This window comes from Cylas formicarius, unplaced genomic scaffold, assembly GCF_029955315.1.
Source record: "Cylas formicarius isolate icCylForm1 unplaced genomic scaffold, icCylForm1.1 PGA_scaffold_1__22_contigs__length_36826433, whole genome shotgun sequence".
NCBI classification, from domain to species: Eukaryota; Metazoa; Arthropoda; class Insecta; order Coleoptera; family Brentidae; genus Cylas; species Cylas formicarius.
In genome coordinates this window covers 11,142,080-11,162,781 of record NW_026844264.1, presented here as the reverse complement: position 1 = coordinate 11,162,781, position 20,702 = coordinate 11,142,080, and the positions used below count along the sequence as shown (strand labels likewise).

The following is a 20,702-nucleotide window of genomic DNA, read 5'->3' as shown; positions in this document are numbered from 1 at the left end:
GATTTACTTTTTTATTTACAAATTACTTTGAAGCACACATTTTGGTCCCACACTTCCCAAAAAAACAGGAACAAATTTTCAGGGCGTATAAAACTTAAAAATGAATTAGTATTAGTCTTAATCTGTTCGATCAATATGATCAGTTACTTTGAACATATAGTTACGTGTCTTATTATTTAAGCACAATCATCCGACATCACAATCGTCTTCTACCATTATACCCGCAATTCAATGTCTGTCCTTGTTCTTATTTTTGTCGTATTTCCTGACGTATGGGTATTGACTGTCGTAGACGTCTGGTATTTCCATCCGAACGAATTCGTTAAAGACCATTTTGACCGTACTCACCTCGTACAGCCTTCTTTCGTATTCGATGAGTTGTTTGAAGAATCCGCAATTTGGTCTTATTCTAGGTCTAACGCGTTTGACGTAGGTGTATGCCTCCAACAATGACATCCGGTGGTATTTCATCATGTATGCGATGCAAACGCTGGCAGATCTGCTGACACCTGCAACGCAATACACCAAGGTCCGTCCGCCTGAGATAGCTACCTGCAAACCAAAAAAATTGTCATAGTCAGTTTACTACTAGTGTTAAATTTTGTAAACCAAACTAAAATTTTGCTCAACGAACCGAGCAGAGGGGAGTTGAATCTTATCCATCTAATTAAAAATATGCACACGTTCCAACCACTTGCAAGCTTTGCAGATTTTGCTAAAGAAACTTGTTATCCTTCAACAAATGAGGCAATTTTGAATATTACTTTTCGATATATCTGCTTTTTATGCCACAGATTAATTAATTAATTAATTTTTACAATTTTTGCAAAAAATCAGTTGCGAATTTTAAAATGTAAATTTTAAAACGAATCTGGTTATATTTTGCAACTTTTTGCTGACACAAACTTGCAGCCATTTAATGAATTATTTAATTACAATTTAGATGAGATATTATTTATTACATCTTTTTCTTTCGGACTTTTAGTTACGTGAAAGCAGATACAATGTGTTTGCCATATGGGAACTTAATTTCAAAATCTTTATCACTTTGTCACAGATATGATCATAAATGTATAAGGGAATTTGATGATAAAACCGTTAAATGATCTAGGACAGAGATGGTGTGTACAAGGTGTTTCATAATAAGATAAGATCGAAAAGAGCGTGATTCCTTGGATGATTTTACGAAAATAGTTAATACCAATATAGATCCGCCATCGTTTTATTTTTGATATACATAGTGTTGAAATTAAAAAAAGACAATTTTTCTTCATTTCCATTGAGACTGCCTTAGATATTGTGTTAAAATTTAGGACCCACAATGCATAGAAACTTTTTTTTTCGAATGAAAATTATTATTTTATTAAGGTACCCCATTACCATTTTAAAAAAATAAATTACAATTTCCAAATGGCAATTCATTTCATAGCAAAAATTATCTCGTGACTTTGTGTTGTCCGACGAAGGATTTCCCGCGAAAAATTTGAGAAGCAGTAGAAACCTTAATCATAAGAATGAAATAAAAATTTAAATAATAGCAATGTACCATTGAATTAAAAAAAAAAGTATTAAACAGCGTGGAAAATGTTTTGCATTTTGGGTCTCTACTGAACAATCACTCAAACATCTAAAGCAATGAAAATAAGGAAAAGCCGCTTTCATGGCGAACTTTTGAAAATATTGACTTTTTCAATTCAGTTCAGAGTTCAATTTTCGGAGATGGTGGTTACTCATCGGCGAAACGTTTACGGTATTTGGAACCGCATAAAAATGAATCATGTTTCCGCTTTATCCGAAGTTATTTTAAAAGTTCTATTAAAACCGCCAAAATATTCCCGGAATGCGAATACAAAAAATAGGACAGGCGGCTCTCACGCCCAGGGTTTCCGAAACCCAAAACAAATCCGTCTCTTTAGAGGTTAACAACTTGTATTTATATATCGGCAGGAATTTTACGTGCGATAAGTTTTCTTTTAGCCGTCGACCGAAAAAATATAAGCAACATGTTTTTTGCCGTCGAAAAAAAATATAAACAACGCAATAAATTCGGACACGCGCATAATTTGGACGCGTGGCGCCAAAACGATCGTTTTTATTTTTCTAACCTAAAACGAAAATGAATGATGTTCGAAATAAACAGCGCTTTTCGTCGTCCAACTAGATTAAATCAACACCGGACTTAACATATGATCGCGTGCAATCACATCGTTGATCTACAATATGCAACTGTTGGCAATCGTACAGCATGCACCTGGTAACGAACACATTTATCATCATGTTTTACTTAGTGCCGTTAAATGCGCTTCGTATTAGTGATTTTACAATTTAATGAGACCTGTGGCGGAAAAAATGTTAATCTACTTGAGGAGTAAAATTTTGCGTCGAATGATCTATGTCGATATTGCCTTAAAAAAAGTTTGTTCGATATCAAGAGCGCCATTCAGTCAGTCGTTATGCAATCATCCGAATGTTCCACATTAAAGGAAAAGCTCCAAATCCGAACCCAACGCAAGTACTAATAATAACAGTTTTGATGTAAATATTGCATTCTCTAAAACTACCTAGTACACTTCAGGAGAACTGCAAAATATGCTTGCAACTTCTTGATTCTCTTAATTTTGCTAGTGCAAAAATGCCCTTTCATATTATCCGTCTCTCTGATTTCATTTGGTGGTCATCCAATTAGTTTCCATCTATAATTATCAGGTAAATTTTCAGATAAATATCTTAAATGTCGTCGAAATACCTCTCTGTCTGTTACAGTGTTATGAAGAACGCAGACTGATTTAACCGTAATGTCTGCGGTTTCAATATCATCTTCAATGCATTTTAAACGTGATCGTCATTTAGCACTAACCAAATATGCATGCAATACATGTTCTGGCACCAGAAAAACTTTTATTAATGCATTTTTTTCAAAAGTAAAATTTTGTCCATCACAGGACTACAGTAGTTTGAGATAAATAAGATGGTTCTGGGATGTTTAGAGTTCTGAAGATCATCACTCTGTCTACCGTATCCAGTGGAATGGTGGCCGGGAACCAAAAGAGCAGGAGCAAGGCTAGTTCTTGACAAACTGCAGAGATTGGCTTGCCTCTGCATAACGGGCGCCATGAGAACGGCGAGGGCCCTAGAGGCTCTGGTGGGGTTGCCGATGGAGGCGGCCAGGACGGCTGTGAGGCTGGCGAGCTCTGGAGGGAGGGAACCTTTAGAGGGCTGGCCCGGGGATCGCGGGGTCATGGGCATGCCGAATAACGTCATGATCCTCGAGATGACCTTCTTTGACAAATGGATCTTTCTCTTCCCATCAAGGGAAGAGTGGAAAGAGGGCAGAGTCGGCTCCTGGGATGGACTTGTCTGGTACACGAAAGGGTCCAGAATAGGAGATCTGGCCGGAGCTGGAGCGTACTGCGAGACAACGGGATCGAGCTTGTCGGTCTCTCTGGGTCAGTACTGTACTGTGTTTCAGGCGGAAATTTTCGCTTTATTGATGGCGGTCAGAGAGGTGCTTCGGCTCAACCACGAAAGCAGGAGGATCTTCTTCTGCTCGGATAGTAGGGCTGCACTGATGGCGCTGAAGTCAGTGCGTACGAGCTCCTTGTTGATAAAGGAGGGCAAAGGGGTGAGGAGAGTGGCTGGGGAGAGGAAAGTCACGTTTGCTCTGGGTCCCGGGGCACACCGGTATCCGGGGCAATGAGGCAGCGGACGCCTTAGCCAGGGAGGGCTCCTCGCATAGGCATATAGGACCAGGGCCCCGCTTGGGGATCGCCTCGTGTGTGAGGCGGGGAGCTCTCGAAGCCTGGGCGAGAGACCGGGCCGCGGTGGGCTGGAGAGTTGCTCCGGGAATAAAGCAGGCGAGGCTTATGATGGATGGGCCCACCCTCCCTCGGACCAGGGAGCTTCTTAGACTGACCAGAAAGGAGACACAGGACATTGCAGGCTTAGGAGGCATCTTTGCTTGCTAGGCATTGGAGACCACCCGGAGTGCAGGTGGTGCATGGAAGGGAAGGAGACCCCGTATCAACTGCTCATCGAGTACCCTGCTTTGACATGGGCAAGATTGCCAGTCTTCGGAACGGCCCTCTTCGATCCGGACTCAGTGCACGGTATTGGGCTAAAAGAGTTGCTGACCTTCTATAGGAGGGGCGGCATTCTGGACGCCCTCTAGAGCGGCCTGGGGGCACAACGGGCCCATCTGGTGGCCTAAGTGCTTGGACGCCCGCGAGAGCGCCCTCTTTTCATACCAATACCAATACATGTTCAACTTTATTAAGAATAAAAATCAAGTTTGCCGTTTCATTTTGGTATACTGAAAAAAACGTTTCTTGTCATCTCTTAGCGCATTGAACGAATTATGGGGTGAACACTATGTCTTATTTTTTTTAGCGGGACACCTGATTTCACTGCTTTAACCCTTATCCAGATAAATTGTGATTATTTTAGTAAGCATCTTCTGTTGAATATATACTCACTATGAGTATAAATCATATTAGAAATACGACGTTGCACTTGTTGGTGCTATATATTAGTATCGCTCTCTAGTTTTAATTCTTTTTTGTCGAGCCTCAGCTTGAAGAAGTTCTTAATTACATTTCGTATAAAGATAATTAGGGCAGTTAGTGTGCTAACAGACCTAAAACTGATCACGTTGTGTTTAAATCTCCACTAGTTAGCTATAGCTAATAAAATTACTATGGGCTATTTGAGAAATCCGGAAAAAAATCCGTTCTAAATTAATTTTGCAAAAATACGAAAAATTTTTTTTTAATTTTGTGAAGACTTTCTTTTAAATTTGGATATGCCTGATTTTAATTAAACTATGAATATTTATATTAAAATTCAAATAGATGTTGCTGATTTTGATATAACGAATAGATGAAATCTTAATATTATCTTAATCTATTCGATTCACATGTATGTAAAGAAACACTAAACAAAACATTGGGCTTTTTGGCTTAGAAGGCGTAAAAACTAATACTTTGAATAATAAACAGGCAAGATATGAGGAATAAGCAGACAAAACGACAAAACATTGTTGAAAATAAATGTATTAGTTTCGAGGGACTAAATACGTAAATCGACCCAAATAGTTTTGAATTTTGACCATGTGGTGGACTCGGTGGTTATTTTGACTGGTTGGAACAAACAACTTGACTAATATTGGATGATGTCTATAAAGTACTTGCAGCTCTTCTAAAAAAATAAGCAACGCATGAAGAGCTTGGCCCGTACTCCAATGATTAGGATAGAATTTCCTAATGGAAAAGCATATTATAATAATTGCGTCAAGTTATAAAGCCCCCAAGAACAAACAACCAGCATAAACAAGTAAAAGCATAACTCTTTAGATAATAGAATGGGTTTTTAACATGTGGTTTCTCGAAAAATGGTTCCAGTCAAAGTACTTTTCATCCTAGTGAAAAGCTGAAAAGTTTTGGCGTCATAATTACCAATAATTATTAACCTTAGAACATACGGAAAACTGCCCCAATCATGTTAACACATTTTTCAAGTTCGGAAACCGAAAATTAAAAAATAACATACCAGTTTTAAATTACTTTTCATTTGCAAATTTCATTGGTCGTTACCTGGTGGACGAGATCGGCCGCTTCGTCGAGATGTGGTAAAATATTCGAGCTTGGCAAATCCACCACGTCTATCTTGTGATACAACACCTCGTCGCTGTACGGGGTGTCGGGCAATTCAGGGGCCACGGTAATCAGACACGTAATATTCAAACTTTTTAAAATGTGAGGAATGACGTTCGAAGCCGAAGTTAACACCAGGCTTTCCGTGAGCGGGGAAATGTTGCCAGTGGTTGCCGACGGCTGGAGCCTTGCTAACAGAGCCTTTGCACTAAAAAAATATATATAGTTATTAGGAAACGGACGATATGTGCTAATCAATAATTTCTAATTCATTATACAGGATGTATAATGAATTAATGCACCAAATTTAGTAGGGCATATTCTACATCGAAAATAAGCCGTATTTTCCTATTTAAACATATGATCGAAACCCTGCCTCTCCGAGATACAGGGTGTTGAAACTATAAGAAAAACTAATTTTATCATAATTAAATAAAAAATAAGTTTAATATAACAAATAATAATAAAAATTAGTGGTGAGCCATGTACATGATTCTTAGAAAATATTCCACTCACGGACGTCACTGGTATTTTACTGCTTGGAGGCAGTGTACAAAATGTCATTGAAATATCTAGAGTGGTTTGATAATAATGATAAAAAAATACTTTTTACAAATCTTCTGGATTCCTCCTGCGTCGGTTTTCTGTCATTGTTAGATATTCTTATCAATAGAAAATCAGACCTAACATTGGGTCATTGTGTTTACAGAAAACCTACGCACGCAGACCGATACTTTAATGCATGGTCACATCATCATGCGGCTCAAAAATCATCGGTTATCAACTTTCTTGTTTACAGAGCGGTAAAACTATCTCAGCCCGAGTCACTGGAAACAGAATTAAAACACCTTACCTCTGCTCTTCTCTCTAATAACTTCAAAATTAAAGATATTAAGCGTTCCATCAAAAAATACACTTCACCACAACCTTCCAATAGCAATGAGTCCGAAAGCAATCCTACACTTTCCACTGTGGTCCTTCCTTACATTCAAAACATCACTGACCACATATCAAAAATTCTAAAGAAGTATAACGTCAAAACCAGATTTATCACTTGTCCAAAAATCTCTCAACATTTTCGGTCCGTTAAAGACAAAATTCCATTTGAGATGCCAGGAGTTTACAGCGGACGAAAAATATCAACTAGGCTCAAAGAACACGAAAGAGCCTTACGACTAAGACAAATACATTCACCAGCTGTTGCCGAACACAATCACGAAACCGGACATAAAATTTTATTCGATAAAACTAAAATTCTTGCATGTAATTCTTTTTCCAAAGAAAAATCCGAGAGTCTATAAAAATATATAAACAACCTAACAATCTTAACCGCGACTTTGGTCTCTACATGTCACCAATTTGGGAATCAGTCATCCGAGACGGTGTAATACCCCTCATTAGCGCCCCCCTCAAACAATATATCAGCAGGTACAGAGTGAAATACGAGGCAGTTTTAATCAAGCTCTGAAGAAGCCAACAGGATAATTGGCGAAACGTCAGCAATTTTAACTCAGCAAAAACCGACGCAGGAGAAATCCTGAAGTTTTGTAAAAAGTATTACAGTAGCCTGTGGAAGTTTCTTTGAAAAAAAAAAGATAAAAAAATCGTTTTTGCAAATAGTTTGAAACACCATGTAATTCCCAACAGAAGCGTTTCTGTTTATCATTCTCTTCCTGACATTTATTTTAGTTATTTTATCTCAAAGAACAAACAAGTGAGGCGTGAAAGCTCAAACCACTCGTCGGCAACATATTAAAGATGTTCTAGAGTACATAAATTAACAGACTATTTACCAAAACCTAATGGATTTTATAAAATCGAAAACAAACTTACCGGAGCAAAAGTGGTTGCTGAAAGCAATCTAAATTGTTTTGCGATGCTAATACAATTTCGCTAAGATATGTAATTTTGCGACAATGTCCCATCACCCTCACAGGTGGGAGTTCTCCGATATTGTTTATAGAATTTGTTGAAGCTTGTATTGGAAGCAAATAAATTTCTAACAGTTTTAATATAAAATAAATAACCAATGAACATTATACTTGCATTTATTTTCGGTACCATTTGCGATGTTACAGTCGGTCATAAACCCAGAGAGAAGGTGTGTCAGGATTTTACCTGGTTCCACTCGTATACTATGCATGGTAAAACGCACCCATTTACCTGGCAGTGTTCTACCTTTGTCTATTTCGCCTCGGTGTCGTACACTCCACAGAGATAGCACCGATTACAGTAGATTGCACTACAAGACAGAAAAACTGCTGCCGAAATTCAAAACGCCGTGATTAATGGATTTTGCACTATATCATTCTACACTTAGTGAAAGTGTACCAAATGCATCAACAAAAAAAGAAGAAATTACCAAATAGGTGTTCAGTATGCGGATTAATTGCAATTAAAATTGACAAAAATGATAAACAAGCTTGTCGAATGCTAAAGACGAAGATCATTTTATTCTGTATGGTATTTTATTGCAGACTATGCCATTACAAATCATACCGACTATATAAGACTAGTCATATCTAAGTATGTTCAACAACTTCAAAAGTTAGCGCGAAAAAGGATATAATAATAAAAATAAACAATCAGAAAGAAAGGTAAACACTGTAGAAACAACAATACACTGCAATAATTTCTGTTCAACGATCCAGAATACAGAATAAAATACATTACGCTATTTCTGTGTCGCACATATCTCGCCCTGTTCAAGAGAACCCCCACCCCCCTCCCCAATGAATTTTCATTCTAATATACAAAATTAATATATTGAAATATATACAAAAAGCGTAGGTATGCCTGTCATACTTTGTAGCTTTCTTCTGCATTTTAAATGCTTTCTGACAATGGGCAGGTATACCACCACCAAAAATATAGTGCATTTATTGCATTGACGTTTTAAGTATCTTACAGTACTTTAACCGCAGGCCTTCGCAGGGCCGCGGTAAAAGCCATCGCAACCGATATTTATTTTGCATTAAGTAGGTCTTGTCTGAGATGAACCGCAACTAATATTTGCAGGAACTTGAAATTTTTACTTGAAACGTAAATAAACCGTTTTAAATATGCTTAAGTATTGATGCTGCGGGGTATTTTCGAATAAGTAGAAGCGTTTATTTTAACATCAGGTAATATGTATCGTTCATAAGAGTTTAATCTAAATTGCAATATGTTCGTGTATATTAAGGGTAAGTTTGGAAATAATTATTTTTCTCTTGTGTGCCTGTCGATTAACAGTTATTAATTATTAATTAATTAATTAAGTTCTTGGATTATTTTTCAAGACTATAGATTATATTAGCGGTAGTAAAGGTGCTTGATAAGAATACAGATAAATATTTATTGGAATCTTACAATTAAACATTTTTTGAAGGTTCCTGTTTTTTAACACTTTGAAATGTGTTCCCCTGTTAGAAGAAGACACGGAAAACAACGCAGAATTTGAAGTGGAGATGGTAGCCGAACCTAATGACAATTTGGAAGACGAGCTACCTCAGGAATTAAAAAAACGGATCCACGAATGCTAAAAAAATGGTTTTAAATGTTGACAATTTTATAAGAAATCAAAATAATCCCAAATACTTCTTCAAATAAAGAAGAAATTAAAGAATTTCTGTACGAAAATGATTTACATTTTAAAGAGAGCAAACAACTTCTGGAATTATTAAAAATAAAACATTTTAATAAAACGATTCGACAGCACAACAAAACGGATATGAAATATTGAAATTACCCCTGTGTCTTTGTATACTTAACCCAATTGAGATGATTTGGTCTGAGTTGAAAGCGCATATAAGAAGAAATAGAACTGCACCAAAATTTAGTGATAGTACCAGTACCATAAACGCAATTCGGCAAGAAGTAACTAGAATATCAAGACAAAGCTGGTGTAACTGTGAAAAACGAGTAATTAAAGAAGAAAATATTTATCGAGAAGAAGTGGCGGAGTTGATCATTGAACTAGGTGACGACAGTAGCGATAGTGACGATTTTAAGCGACTGATATTTTATTATGATTATATTTAATATTTCGCATATAAATAAAGATACTACGTAGAAATGTAACGAAATAGAACGTAATCAATTTTTTATGTACATGTGTACATGTATCCCGGTTGTTAGTGTCGGTAGATAAATTCCTTGGACGGCCCTGGAATGATTATGGGTAAGGGTCTGCACGTCAGGGTAGTAGCCAAAGTTAATCACGAGATCGGTTGTAAAAGAACTAAATTTCTGGTCGAAGTATAAGCCTGGAAACAATAACCCGTCCTGAAGTGTTGACTGTATACGCCCAAAGTACACATTTTGAGCATACTCTCATAAACAGGAGTTTCAATTCACTTAAATCAATAAATTCTTGAAAGAATATAAAGCATAGTACGCGCACGACGAGGTCAACAGTCATCTCCCACTGTTATTTAGAAAAATAATAAAAAACAACAGACCCAGAATGAATGGTGGGACTTGGTAGCATCGACCACTGCTACTAATTTAGAATACTGCCCAATCCAAAGGAACCCAACATATCTAATAAAAGTTTGTAGTTCATAATGTCAAACGCTCCATTTAAATCATAAAATAAACCTGGAGAAGTTAATTATGGTCTACGTCAAATTTAGTTGTTACTTTTCTTCTTCTTTTTACCGGTCCAAAACAATAAACTCGTCTAGCGTTGAATACTTATTTTGACAGCTATTTCGACACCGCTTCTGATGCTTTGTAAACAAATTTTTAAATTTAGCTCCTCGAACCGCGCTATTTTGATTGAGGATGATATAACTACTTACGCATGCAAAAAAAAAATGTCGACTCCGATTTTTATTGCGGACGTGAGTATTATGGCGAGGAAAACATTTTGATTGTATCTCCGCGATACGCACACTAAGGTGCAGAAATATTCCGAAATAAACTTTTTATATATTTTTTTTTTGTTTTTCTGTCGCTATTAAATCCAAAAACAAGAGTCAAAAAAGAAAACGCAATGATTTAAAACTTTGAACAGACTGCAGAAACCAAAATGATTAAAAAAAAAATGCGAATATGTTCGGGTTGTTTTGCGAAAAGTTACTCAAAAGGTTGTGGTTGTTTGAGTTGATAAACATTTTCAGCTTACGAAAAATCAAACTCGTGACTAAAGTGGTCTTTATCAAACTTCTCGTCTAACATACTATTATTAATGTGAAATGATTTTACTTTCTTTGGCCAAACAATCATCGAAACCAAGTTAAAAATAAAATTGTCCAAGATTCCAGTTTGTTCACATTTCGAGTTTGGATAGTTTGCATTCGGCAGAAACGGCATCTACGCTGGAGCGTCGGCATTTGGTAGATTGCGATGTTTATGTACAACAGGAACGCGGCCATATATAAATTCCAGCATGCATAGGTATGCAGGAAATGTTTGGCCTAGAAACCTTGCCAGCAAATAAATTGTTTGCAGGTTTAATGCGCTCCGGGAGGTATTGCTCTAATTATTGCACTTTTGATAGACGTAAACTCTATTTTTAGAGTGCGGCGATGTACAGGGCGGCAGTTTATTCTACTTCTTCAGAAGCTATTACATATTATATATGAACAAGATACAAATAAAGCATTTTTTGCAGGTTGGTTGAATTTTCAAAATATAATTACATTAAAACCGAGGCCTATCGGAATATCTACTAACTCAAATAACTACTTATATGGGGACCCCCATCGGTCGGTGATGCATTTTTGTCGCATTTTTGTGTTGATCTAAATAGACTATTGTTTTTAGCACTTTTTTTCCCAAACAAAGTACAAAATCTCACTTTATCTGTTTATATTTAATAGTGAATAGATCTAGTGAATAGGTATAATTTGCGAATATAAACAAAAAATAAAGACGCTTTTATATCTGAGTAATTCTAGTGCGTCATTTTAAATTCCACGGGTCGTATCAATTAATTTAAGTGGGATGTTGGCCAAGTTCCGCCGACAAATAAGTAGGTATAATTTATATGACAATACAATTTAAATGTAACTAGTTTTTAGCTAAATCAGAGCATCTGCCACGCGAATATATAGTTTTTATGTTATTCTAATCATGCTGTGTGGGTTGGTCCAGAAACTTGTACCATACATACCTAGGCGTAGTTTTGTATTTTTTTGAGATTTTAAAATGTTAATCAAATACTGAATTACTGAATATTTACCTTTCATGGAATTCGTTGTGCAAGCTATGGTTGAAAATTTCTTGAACGGTGTTTTCCTTGTAATCAGGAAAGGAAGAGCTCACAATTCTCTCTACTTCCATCCTTTACGATTTGCCTGAAAATTGATTTTCCAAATTGAAAAATTTGTAATCGAAAAGCGTTAAAATTTGTCAAATATTTCACCTCCGCACTTATAGAATCGTATATATATATATATATATATATATATATATATATATATATATATATATATATATATATATATATATATATATATATATATATATATATATATATATATATATATATATATATATATATATATATATATATATATATATATATATATATATATATATATATATATATATATATATATATATATATATATATATATATATTTTTTTTTTTTTTTTTTTTTTTTTCACGCATTGATTCACGGATGGAAAAATGTGATGACACTATATTCCGGGATATCATCCGCTCGCTTGGAATATAGTGTCATCTTATATATATATATATATATATATATATATATATATATATATATATATATATATATATATATATATATATATATATATATATATATATATATATATATATATATATATATATATATATATATATATATATATATATATGTATATAAAGATTTTATACTATTTTCAATAGGTTTGGTAAGCCATCAAAATAAATTTAAAAAATCCATCTTTATATTATTCTGCTTTCAAACCGTATCAAAATTCTGAATGACCACACTATCAACTTCAACAAAAATTCTTATTTTTTTATATTTATGTTTTTTAAATCTTTCCAAAAAAAAAAATTTTTTACCGCATGATTCGCATAACATTCCTACAAGCGTACAAACAAACTGAAACCCCGCAATTGGCCTGCACTGAAGTTTAATTTAAAAAAAAGGAAAATGTTTGAAGAGTCAAAGTTAAGCAATTCAAACAATACATTAGACTCTCATTTTCTTCTATTATATTCTTTGATTAGTTTCTTTCTAGAATGGCATCTTTGAACTAAAACCAATTTTAAGGGGGAAAACTGAAGATTTGTTCTTTAGAAAAACCATTTCAAACAAAAAATGTTCACGAACTTGCACAACACACGCGCCTCTAAAAGGGAAAATGGCACGCGAATAACTTACCTGTATACTGAGTGTTCAGGGTCTCCGTTACAAAGAAAAACTCGCAGTGCGTCCGCAAAATTTCAGCAAACGCGCCGCAAACTTAAAACTCGACGGTCGGCAACTGACTCACGGGATTCCGCGTTCACCTGAACTTTTTAACGCTGAATTCGAATTGAGTGGGACCTGCGCCTGAAATTTACATTCCTTGGGGCAATATTTTAGTGTAAACACGATCAGCGTGCGCGGCTGCATTCCTTTCAGTATTTTCAGCTGAATCGGCGAAATGTTTGTTGACAGATTCGGGCGTATAGCAGACGTTGAACAATCTTTGAAATTTATTTTTACAGCGCTTTTTTTTAGATTGTTTTGTGAAATTGACATCTAATCCAATATATTGTTTTAAATTGTTATAATATATAATATATAATATGTAATGGTAGAATTAATTGTCTAGAAACATAAGGTTATTACTTTATAATTGTTTTTATAAAAGTCACGTAGATATCAGATATACGAATGTTTATTTTAATTTATGTTATTAAAAATAGTCCGATTTACCAACAATGGACCAAAAAGAAGAAAGATGAAAAAGAAGAAAGAAAAAGATGATGGGGTTTCTTGTGTATCTCTTGCTCGTTTATATAAAAGAAGAATGGGGTGTTCTTGTAATATAATTACTTTATTTAATCATTTATCGTATTGTTTGATCATTAAATACTTGTAATATTGTAAGTAAAATTTATAATAATCTAACACATACTTATTTAAATATTAAGTCCAAAATGTTTATTAAGTATAAAAAAATAATTGGAATATGTACATTTAAGTAATATGTTTATTTCCTGGAAAAGAAAAAAAACAAATTTTCTTATTATATTTTTATTTCTTAATATTACCCACACATATCGGTTACGATCTGATACAAATAATAAAATCAAACTAAAATTTTTATTTATTATTATTATTACTTTATTTATACCGGGTGTCCTAGTAAGGGCAACCAGATACGGTATTAGGGAAACGGACAGTCTTAGAAATTAAAAAATAAATAATTGGGTAAATCGGTCAACAGAAAACGCTGTTTCGAAACTGAAACAAATGCTGTTTACTCCATCTCTTGGAACATTTTCTTAAATAAATGTCCATATATCCATTAGTATTTTATAAAAGTTGGAATCATTAAAAATGTGGATTTTCCTAGGTGCTATGCTATGAGTGATCACCACCAGGTGGCATTTTTTGACATAATCGCAAAAAAAATCATCTTGCGGAAAGCAACGATACGACTTTTATTAATGAAGGCAAAACAACCCCGCGAACGCCGCATTTTATTGTTTTACTTCCCCAAAACAAACTTTTGTTTTAGTAAGCAAATAGGTACATAAAATTATTAGTTAGTTTATTTTAAAGGAGGATAAACGATTGAATACCCTCTAGCCAATAATTCAACCTCAAAAGCCTCAAATAGGTAGACAAAATGAAACAATATAAAAACAATCTTTTTTTACACTTTAGTGTCCTTAGTATTAACGTGTATGACAAAGAAAATAATACCCGTTAAAATTGGCTTCACAATTTAGTTCACTATTTGGAAATCAAGGGGACTAGGAGTGAATAGGACTGCGTAAGAGAAAAGATAAATAGGTAGGTACTGCAACAACAAAAAACAGTCACCTCTCTTTTCTATGCAAACAAAGCCATTAAATTTATCAAAAAAATCATTAAATCAAAATATTTCGCGAAAGTATCCCAGTTAAACGCTTACGCATACTTATTGAAGGAAATTTTAGTAATTTAGTTTTAGTAAATTTTGAACCACTTTCATTGTTCATTCATTGTTGTGCATAGGGGATACAACAGATATTGTTCAGATATAATTAAAATATTCGTCAAGACTTTTAAGTAAATTATTTCAATACACGTTTTTTTTTGTAAATATTTAAGTAGAACATCATAAATGCAAGTTTTGGAAACTTTGGCATATGAATACCTCGGTAATTATAACTATTAATTATTTTTAATTTAATTTTTTTAGTTCTTCAGTTGGTATCATATTTAATAATTAACAGCTGTAGCTAATAAATATTTTTAATTTTATTTTTTTCTTTGTAAAAAACTGTAAATGTTATTCTGATATAGGTATTAAGTGAGTAATTTGCAAGTACATCATTTTTATGTTTAAAATAAGTATGTACGCCTGTTCCGCAAAATGGGTGGTGTGATGAAAGAAATGATGATGATGATAATTTTAAAGGTTGCAAAAAATACGGCAATAAATAAAAATAACTACGGTCTCGTCTTTGGTATATTTTTTTTGTTATGCTGACGATGATATTTGGCAGCATTATTAACGTAGGAAGGTGATTATTTCAGATTTAACAAAGCGTTAAATTTTAACCTGAGAACATTTGCAATGGGTATGCGTCACCCAGGTAATAACGTGATCAGTGAATTTGCCAATTCTAGAAATAAACTAAACTTAGGAAACAATAATATTTGTTAGAGAAATAGATATAAATAAAATTCCAAAGTAAAATGAGATTAAATTAATCGACAGTAGACAGAAAATGGGCACAGACTACTGCTATTTAAACCAAGCTTATTTTGTTTATGCCTTTCACTTGTGCAATATAAACTGAAACATGTGTTTTTCGTTAAGGCATACCGAAAGTTTATTTTAAAATATTATTAGGTATAAATCTCAGCTTCCCCCAGTGTTTGTTTTAATTTTACTTGATTGCGAAATAACTACCGATTGTCATTAAAACTTAATGGTTGTAGGAAATAATTACATGCGAATACATTTGGCTAATTTAAGAAACTACAGGACCTGAAAATCGAGACAACTTGTTAACTTTGATTTTCGTTGTCGAAAAATTTTTTGCGTTCCCTAACAAAATGTGTTTATCGATTTTGTTCCAAACAATGACTAATGACTAGGGAAATGCCAACATCTTTATATTTTTTATCCGGATATTGTCGATTAGGCAACCAACAGTACAATTTAAATACTGTGCCTAGGGACCGAGGATGGCTTGGTTAGTAAAGCGTTGACCTGCCAACTCGAACTTGCCGGAGGTTGTGGGTTCGATTCCCACAACCCTTCGGTGTTGTGTGCGTGAAAAATTGTTATCGGTTAATTTTCCTCGGCGGATGCCGGAAAATGGGTGTATATCCGAATTTAAGATGAGCCAGCCCAATTAAGCACAAAGAAGAAAAATGCTGTGTCTAATAATTTAGATACTGCTTTCAGTGGAACTCATAAGTTCTCTGTTATATCTGTCCTTGGCGATATGCCAAGGGGAAAAAATAGAAAGAAGAAGAAGAAGTATTCTGTGGTAATTTCATTGTTTTTGTATTGTATTGTATTCAGCGCCGGTTTATTTGTGAAAAATCGTTTTTGCTATTTTTGCTGGAATATTTTATGATTAATTATGAGTCCGAGGAGAAGTAAACGTATAGCAGCCATTACCAACAGCAAAGCTGTAAAACCTCCCATTTTATTTGAAATTGACAGTGGAGAGGATAGTGACTATGAAGAGGGTTTACTTAATAATATTCTAGGACTGTTCATGGCGATTGAACGTCCGAAAAAAAGAAGGCGCAATAACAACCGGGCTGTGGGGTTTGGTTTACTGCAACAGACTGTTTCCTCATCAGCTGCATTAATTTCATCTAATAACTCTTCGACTTTGAACTGCTCTCAGAGTAAGAAGCCTGAAAAGAAACAGAGCTCTTCAGTGCCGACCTTAAAAGTTGTTAATCTGGATTCTGATGAAGAACAGGTACTTAATTTTGCTTAATATTGCATAGAAATAAATGGTTGTTGTTTTCTTTTTAGAATGCTGATGTGTCCAATTCCCAGGTGAGCAACATTAAAAACAGACTTGATAGTTTTTTTCAAGAAATCGAAAGTAGTGAGGATGAGTTTGAGAAAATTCTTACATTGACCCAAAAACCTGAAAACAAAAAAGATGATGACTTTTATACTGTTCTTTCTGATGGTGATGATATTGAGGTAAGTTGCATTTAAAGTATAAAATTCAATTTATCTAGTATATAATAAATATCTATTCGATAATTTGTTCATTTTTGAATAATTTTAGGCTGGACCTTCTATTCAAGCTGGTACTAATGGTTTAAGTACTTTTGCTGAAATGGCAACCAAAAGAGCAAATGTGCCTTCTCAGAAAACAAATGAAAAGTGAGTAGTGTTTCACACTCATGATATTGATTTTGTTTGTTGTTTTTTTTTCTTAGTACTTATGTTTTAGAAGTAAATTAGGATAAGAATTTAATGAAATGAACTTTGGTTTCTAGAAATTCTGATCTGTTTACCATAGTGGATGATATCCTAAAAGACTGTGATAGTAGTGATGTAAATACATCAAAACAAAAAATGTCACCTACACAGCTTGCTCCAAAGAGGTTAGTGTCACAGTTTTATGTTTCTTAGTACATTCGTTACATTATTTTATTTGTTAGCCTAGAAGATATGAAGAAAGAAAGTGAGCAAATACTTGGGAATGTGTCCTCCCTTCTCAACGACTTTATTGCATTGAAAAAGGCTGAAGAAGAGGTAAAAGTAATATTTAAAAATTTGCATTCCCTCAAGCTAAGTTAGAAGTGTTTCTTTTTTAGAAAAAATCACCAGAAGGTCCATCATGTCCAATTTGTCTGGATCCTTTTGCGGCCGATGTCCAAATTATGACTACAATTTGTGGTCATATTTTTTGCAAACCCTGCATAACCAAAGTGGCAAAGTCAATTAAAAAATGTCCGACATGCCGAAAATCGGTTAATATAAAAAAGATCCACCCAATTTATATGAATATTTAAGTAACCTTTTTCTAATGAATCTTATATGTTTAGCACTTTTAGCTTAGATTTTGTTTGTTTTATGCAACTGACCAGTGAAAAATAACAGGTTGTACCCACAGCATCAGATAAATTTTTATTTTAATTTGCGCTAATAAAATGTGATGAACTTTCCTTACTTTTGTATTTTTTCAAACTATAAGTCAGTGATATAAAAATGTTGAAACACAATTAATACTTTGCTTCGGAATTATATTATTATAAATGAAAAATTGGTTTTACAATGTCAACAAATGTCAAGCATGGATTAATTTCTTCTAAGTAATGTGTTTTTTGTTCTAATAGGCGTTATTTTGCTCTGAAAAAATATTGAACAATTTTCTATATATTAAAAATCTATCATAGCATCTTTAAAATGTAAAAACCATACACATAGATAAATTACTTAGGAGGTGAGTTGTAAAAATAAGGTGACTTTTTTTGAAGTTTTATGAAAAAGTATTTATTTATTTATCAAAGTTAAAGTTGTCCCCTTCAAAGTAATCAGCTCAGATATAATATACTTGTGCCAACATTTTTTTTAATGCACTTTCTGGTATAGCCTTGAGTTTTTCCAGCGATTTTTTTGTTTTGGGAACAGGAAAAAGTCACTGGAAGCCATATCCGGTGAATATGGTGGCTGAGGTGGTGTTGTTTTTTGCCAAAAAGTTCAACACAAGCAATGATGAGTGAGTAGATACATTATCGTGATGCAAAATCCATTAAACGTCCACAGTATATCCGATAGGTATGTCCGTAGGATGTTTCTTAGGACATACTAAGGATATCCAGTTATATTAGTTCAGGGATCGTTAGTATATCTGACTGCGAGGATATATGACCTTATATAGGATATACCAGTGGAACTTACTTATTGGGTATGGTTGGCGAAGTCATCACTGAAATAACAGGCCATATTTGAAATGGACAAGTTTTCTTCCAATAATTATTTAATCTTTAATTATGCTTTTATTGGTATAAGTGAAGGACTGCCGAATGATACCATTAATAAAAAACATTTTATACACATCTGATTTTTTTCTATTGTAGATATGAAAAAACTGTAGGTATATAATATAGCAAAAATGTAGAATAATCTAATCTAAAGTATCTTAAATATAAGGTACTATATCTTGAACCAAACTAACAGAATATCTAATATTTGACAATTTTGCAGTTCTTCTTAGGTGAAAGTAGCTCTTTTCAGACAAACAGTTATTGAATTCTCATATTCTTTTGACGTTTGTGATGTGTTTGCCTTCTTATCCGCATCTGAAAATATATAGTTTTAAGAAAGATAGGTTTAAGCAGCAGCAGCAGCAGGACAAGCCTTAAAAAGTTTTCACAAATTGACTCAACAATCGTTTTAATGTGAAAATTGTACTTTATGCAGGGTGATTCCTAAAATGAATACTTTGTTTTTTGGGAGTGATTCTTGGATCCATTTTAAGAAAAAATACTCTTCTGAAAATAAAATAATTTACATATTTTTTTAAATTGTATAACTAAAAATATAATTTTCTTCTGAGAGATTTTCTCCAACATTGTTTACTTAAATAAAAAATTAGTTTAGTTTTGTATACCTAATATTAACTGCTCAAAAATCATGAAGAGAAAGTGGATTTTATTTTGGTTTTCAAAGACTAAGCAGTAAGATACGAAAAGAAGTCTAGAAGCAAAAAAGATATGTAATCTAAAACCTATAATATAGGCAAATAGGTTACAAAAAAGTCAGCTTCACCTTAACTCGGTCCAGCAGTCACTCGTTAAAAAAATATCAACTAAGCAATCACCATAATATATTTTATTAAATTAGATTTCTTATACTTTATTTATGTTACATTTACGTTATATTTATTTCTAAAAAACATAATACCTACTCACCAATTTTAATTTTGAAAATTCCTCTTTTTTCTTCATGCCCAACCAATTAAATTTCATTGCTAGTTAATATGAAATCAGCATAGTCGGAGCTCATTTTATCAACTCATAACTGCTGCCGCCGCCTGATCTTGCTATCTGTAGTGTAGACTACACAAGAATGGTTCGTTCTGCTTAGAATTTATCAAATTTAATGTTATATTTTACCATAAAGCTTTACTTAATTGAATTATTAGTTCTTCAGTAATAATAATACCACAAAAAAGTAACTGAAATGCAAGCACTGAAAGCACTAAGCACAGCGCACAAAATACTCAAAATAGACGCTAAATCACTGTATCCCGTATAGTGGCCACAAAAAAAGACTGAAAATATGGCGGATGACAAAACGGAGGAGAAGCCTTCGCCTTCGCTCGACTATGATGATAGTCGAGCGAAGGCGGCACGGCACGACCGAGTAGGTGCGTCATTGGTTGCAGCCGTGTGTCAAATGGGATCTTTTAAACAAATACATTATTTTTGTGTTTGTAATTTTTTTGCTTACATGAATCCGTATTTTCAGTGGTATTTTCATTATTTTTTTTAATAATATTATTATTCGTATCCAAAAATAATAAACACAAGTTAATTTTAACGGTTTGATTCCGGTTTTTTTAGGACTTGGTAACGCGGACGTTGATGGAGATGTGCACAAAAATGTTGCAAATAAAATGTCTCCCAAAACACCACAAATAAAAAAAACTAAGTAATTTCCTACTCAGTTGTTCAAAATTTAACATTTCAGGTTACATTTTGTTTTGAGATCAAGAGATTTTTGTACAAAAAATGAAATAACAACAGCACAACACAGTTTTGAACAAAACTAGCTGATTTTTTTTTTAACTTTTTTTCCTTCTAGTCTAATGTTCCTATTATTGCGAAAGGATATATCCTCAGGCCATCTATTTACAATTCAGAGGATATCTCTGGTATATCGTGTACAATAAATCCTCAAATTATCCATTTA

At 33.8% G+C, this 20,702-nt stretch overlaps 2 protein-coding genes across 3 annotated transcripts; one reads left to right on the top strand and one right to left on the bottom strand.

Annotated features, from left to right (window-relative positions):
* Position 1: 1 nt before the first annotated feature.
* Positions 2–13,354, bottom strand: LOC132696581 (dual specificity protein phosphatase 18-like). Its single transcript, XM_060661480.1, has 4 exons — positions 12,977–13,354; positions 11,818–11,932; positions 5,589–5,856; positions 2–552 (listed from the first exon to the last, which is right to left on the bottom strand). The coding sequence occupies exons 2-4, from the start codon at positions 11,916–11,918 to the stop codon at positions 229–231; spliced, it is 693 nt and encodes a 230-aa protein (XP_060517463.1). The 5' UTR covers positions 11,919–11,932; positions 12,977–13,354; the 3' UTR covers positions 2–228.
* Positions 13,355–16,039: 2,685 nt separating this feature from the next.
* Positions 16,040–17,964, top strand: LOC132696732 (uncharacterized). Of its 2 annotated transcripts, XM_060661727.1 has the most exons (7): positions 16,040–16,296; positions 16,523–16,743; positions 16,800–16,976; positions 17,065–17,162; positions 17,279–17,386; positions 17,444–17,537; positions 17,600–17,964. In XM_060661727.1, the coding sequence occupies exons 2-7, from the start codon at positions 16,531–16,533 to the stop codon at positions 17,795–17,797; spliced, it is 888 nt and encodes a 295-aa protein (XP_060517710.1). In that variant the 5' UTR covers positions 16,040–16,296; positions 16,523–16,530; the 3' UTR covers positions 17,798–17,964. The 2 variants fall into 2 exon arrangements, with proteins under 2 accessions (XP_060517710.1, XP_060517709.1); XM_060661726.1 differs by lacking the exon at positions 16,040–16,296 and having other exon boundaries at positions 16,303–16,743; positions 17,600–17,963.
* The last annotated feature ends 2,738 nt before the right edge of the window (positions 17,965–20,702 follow it).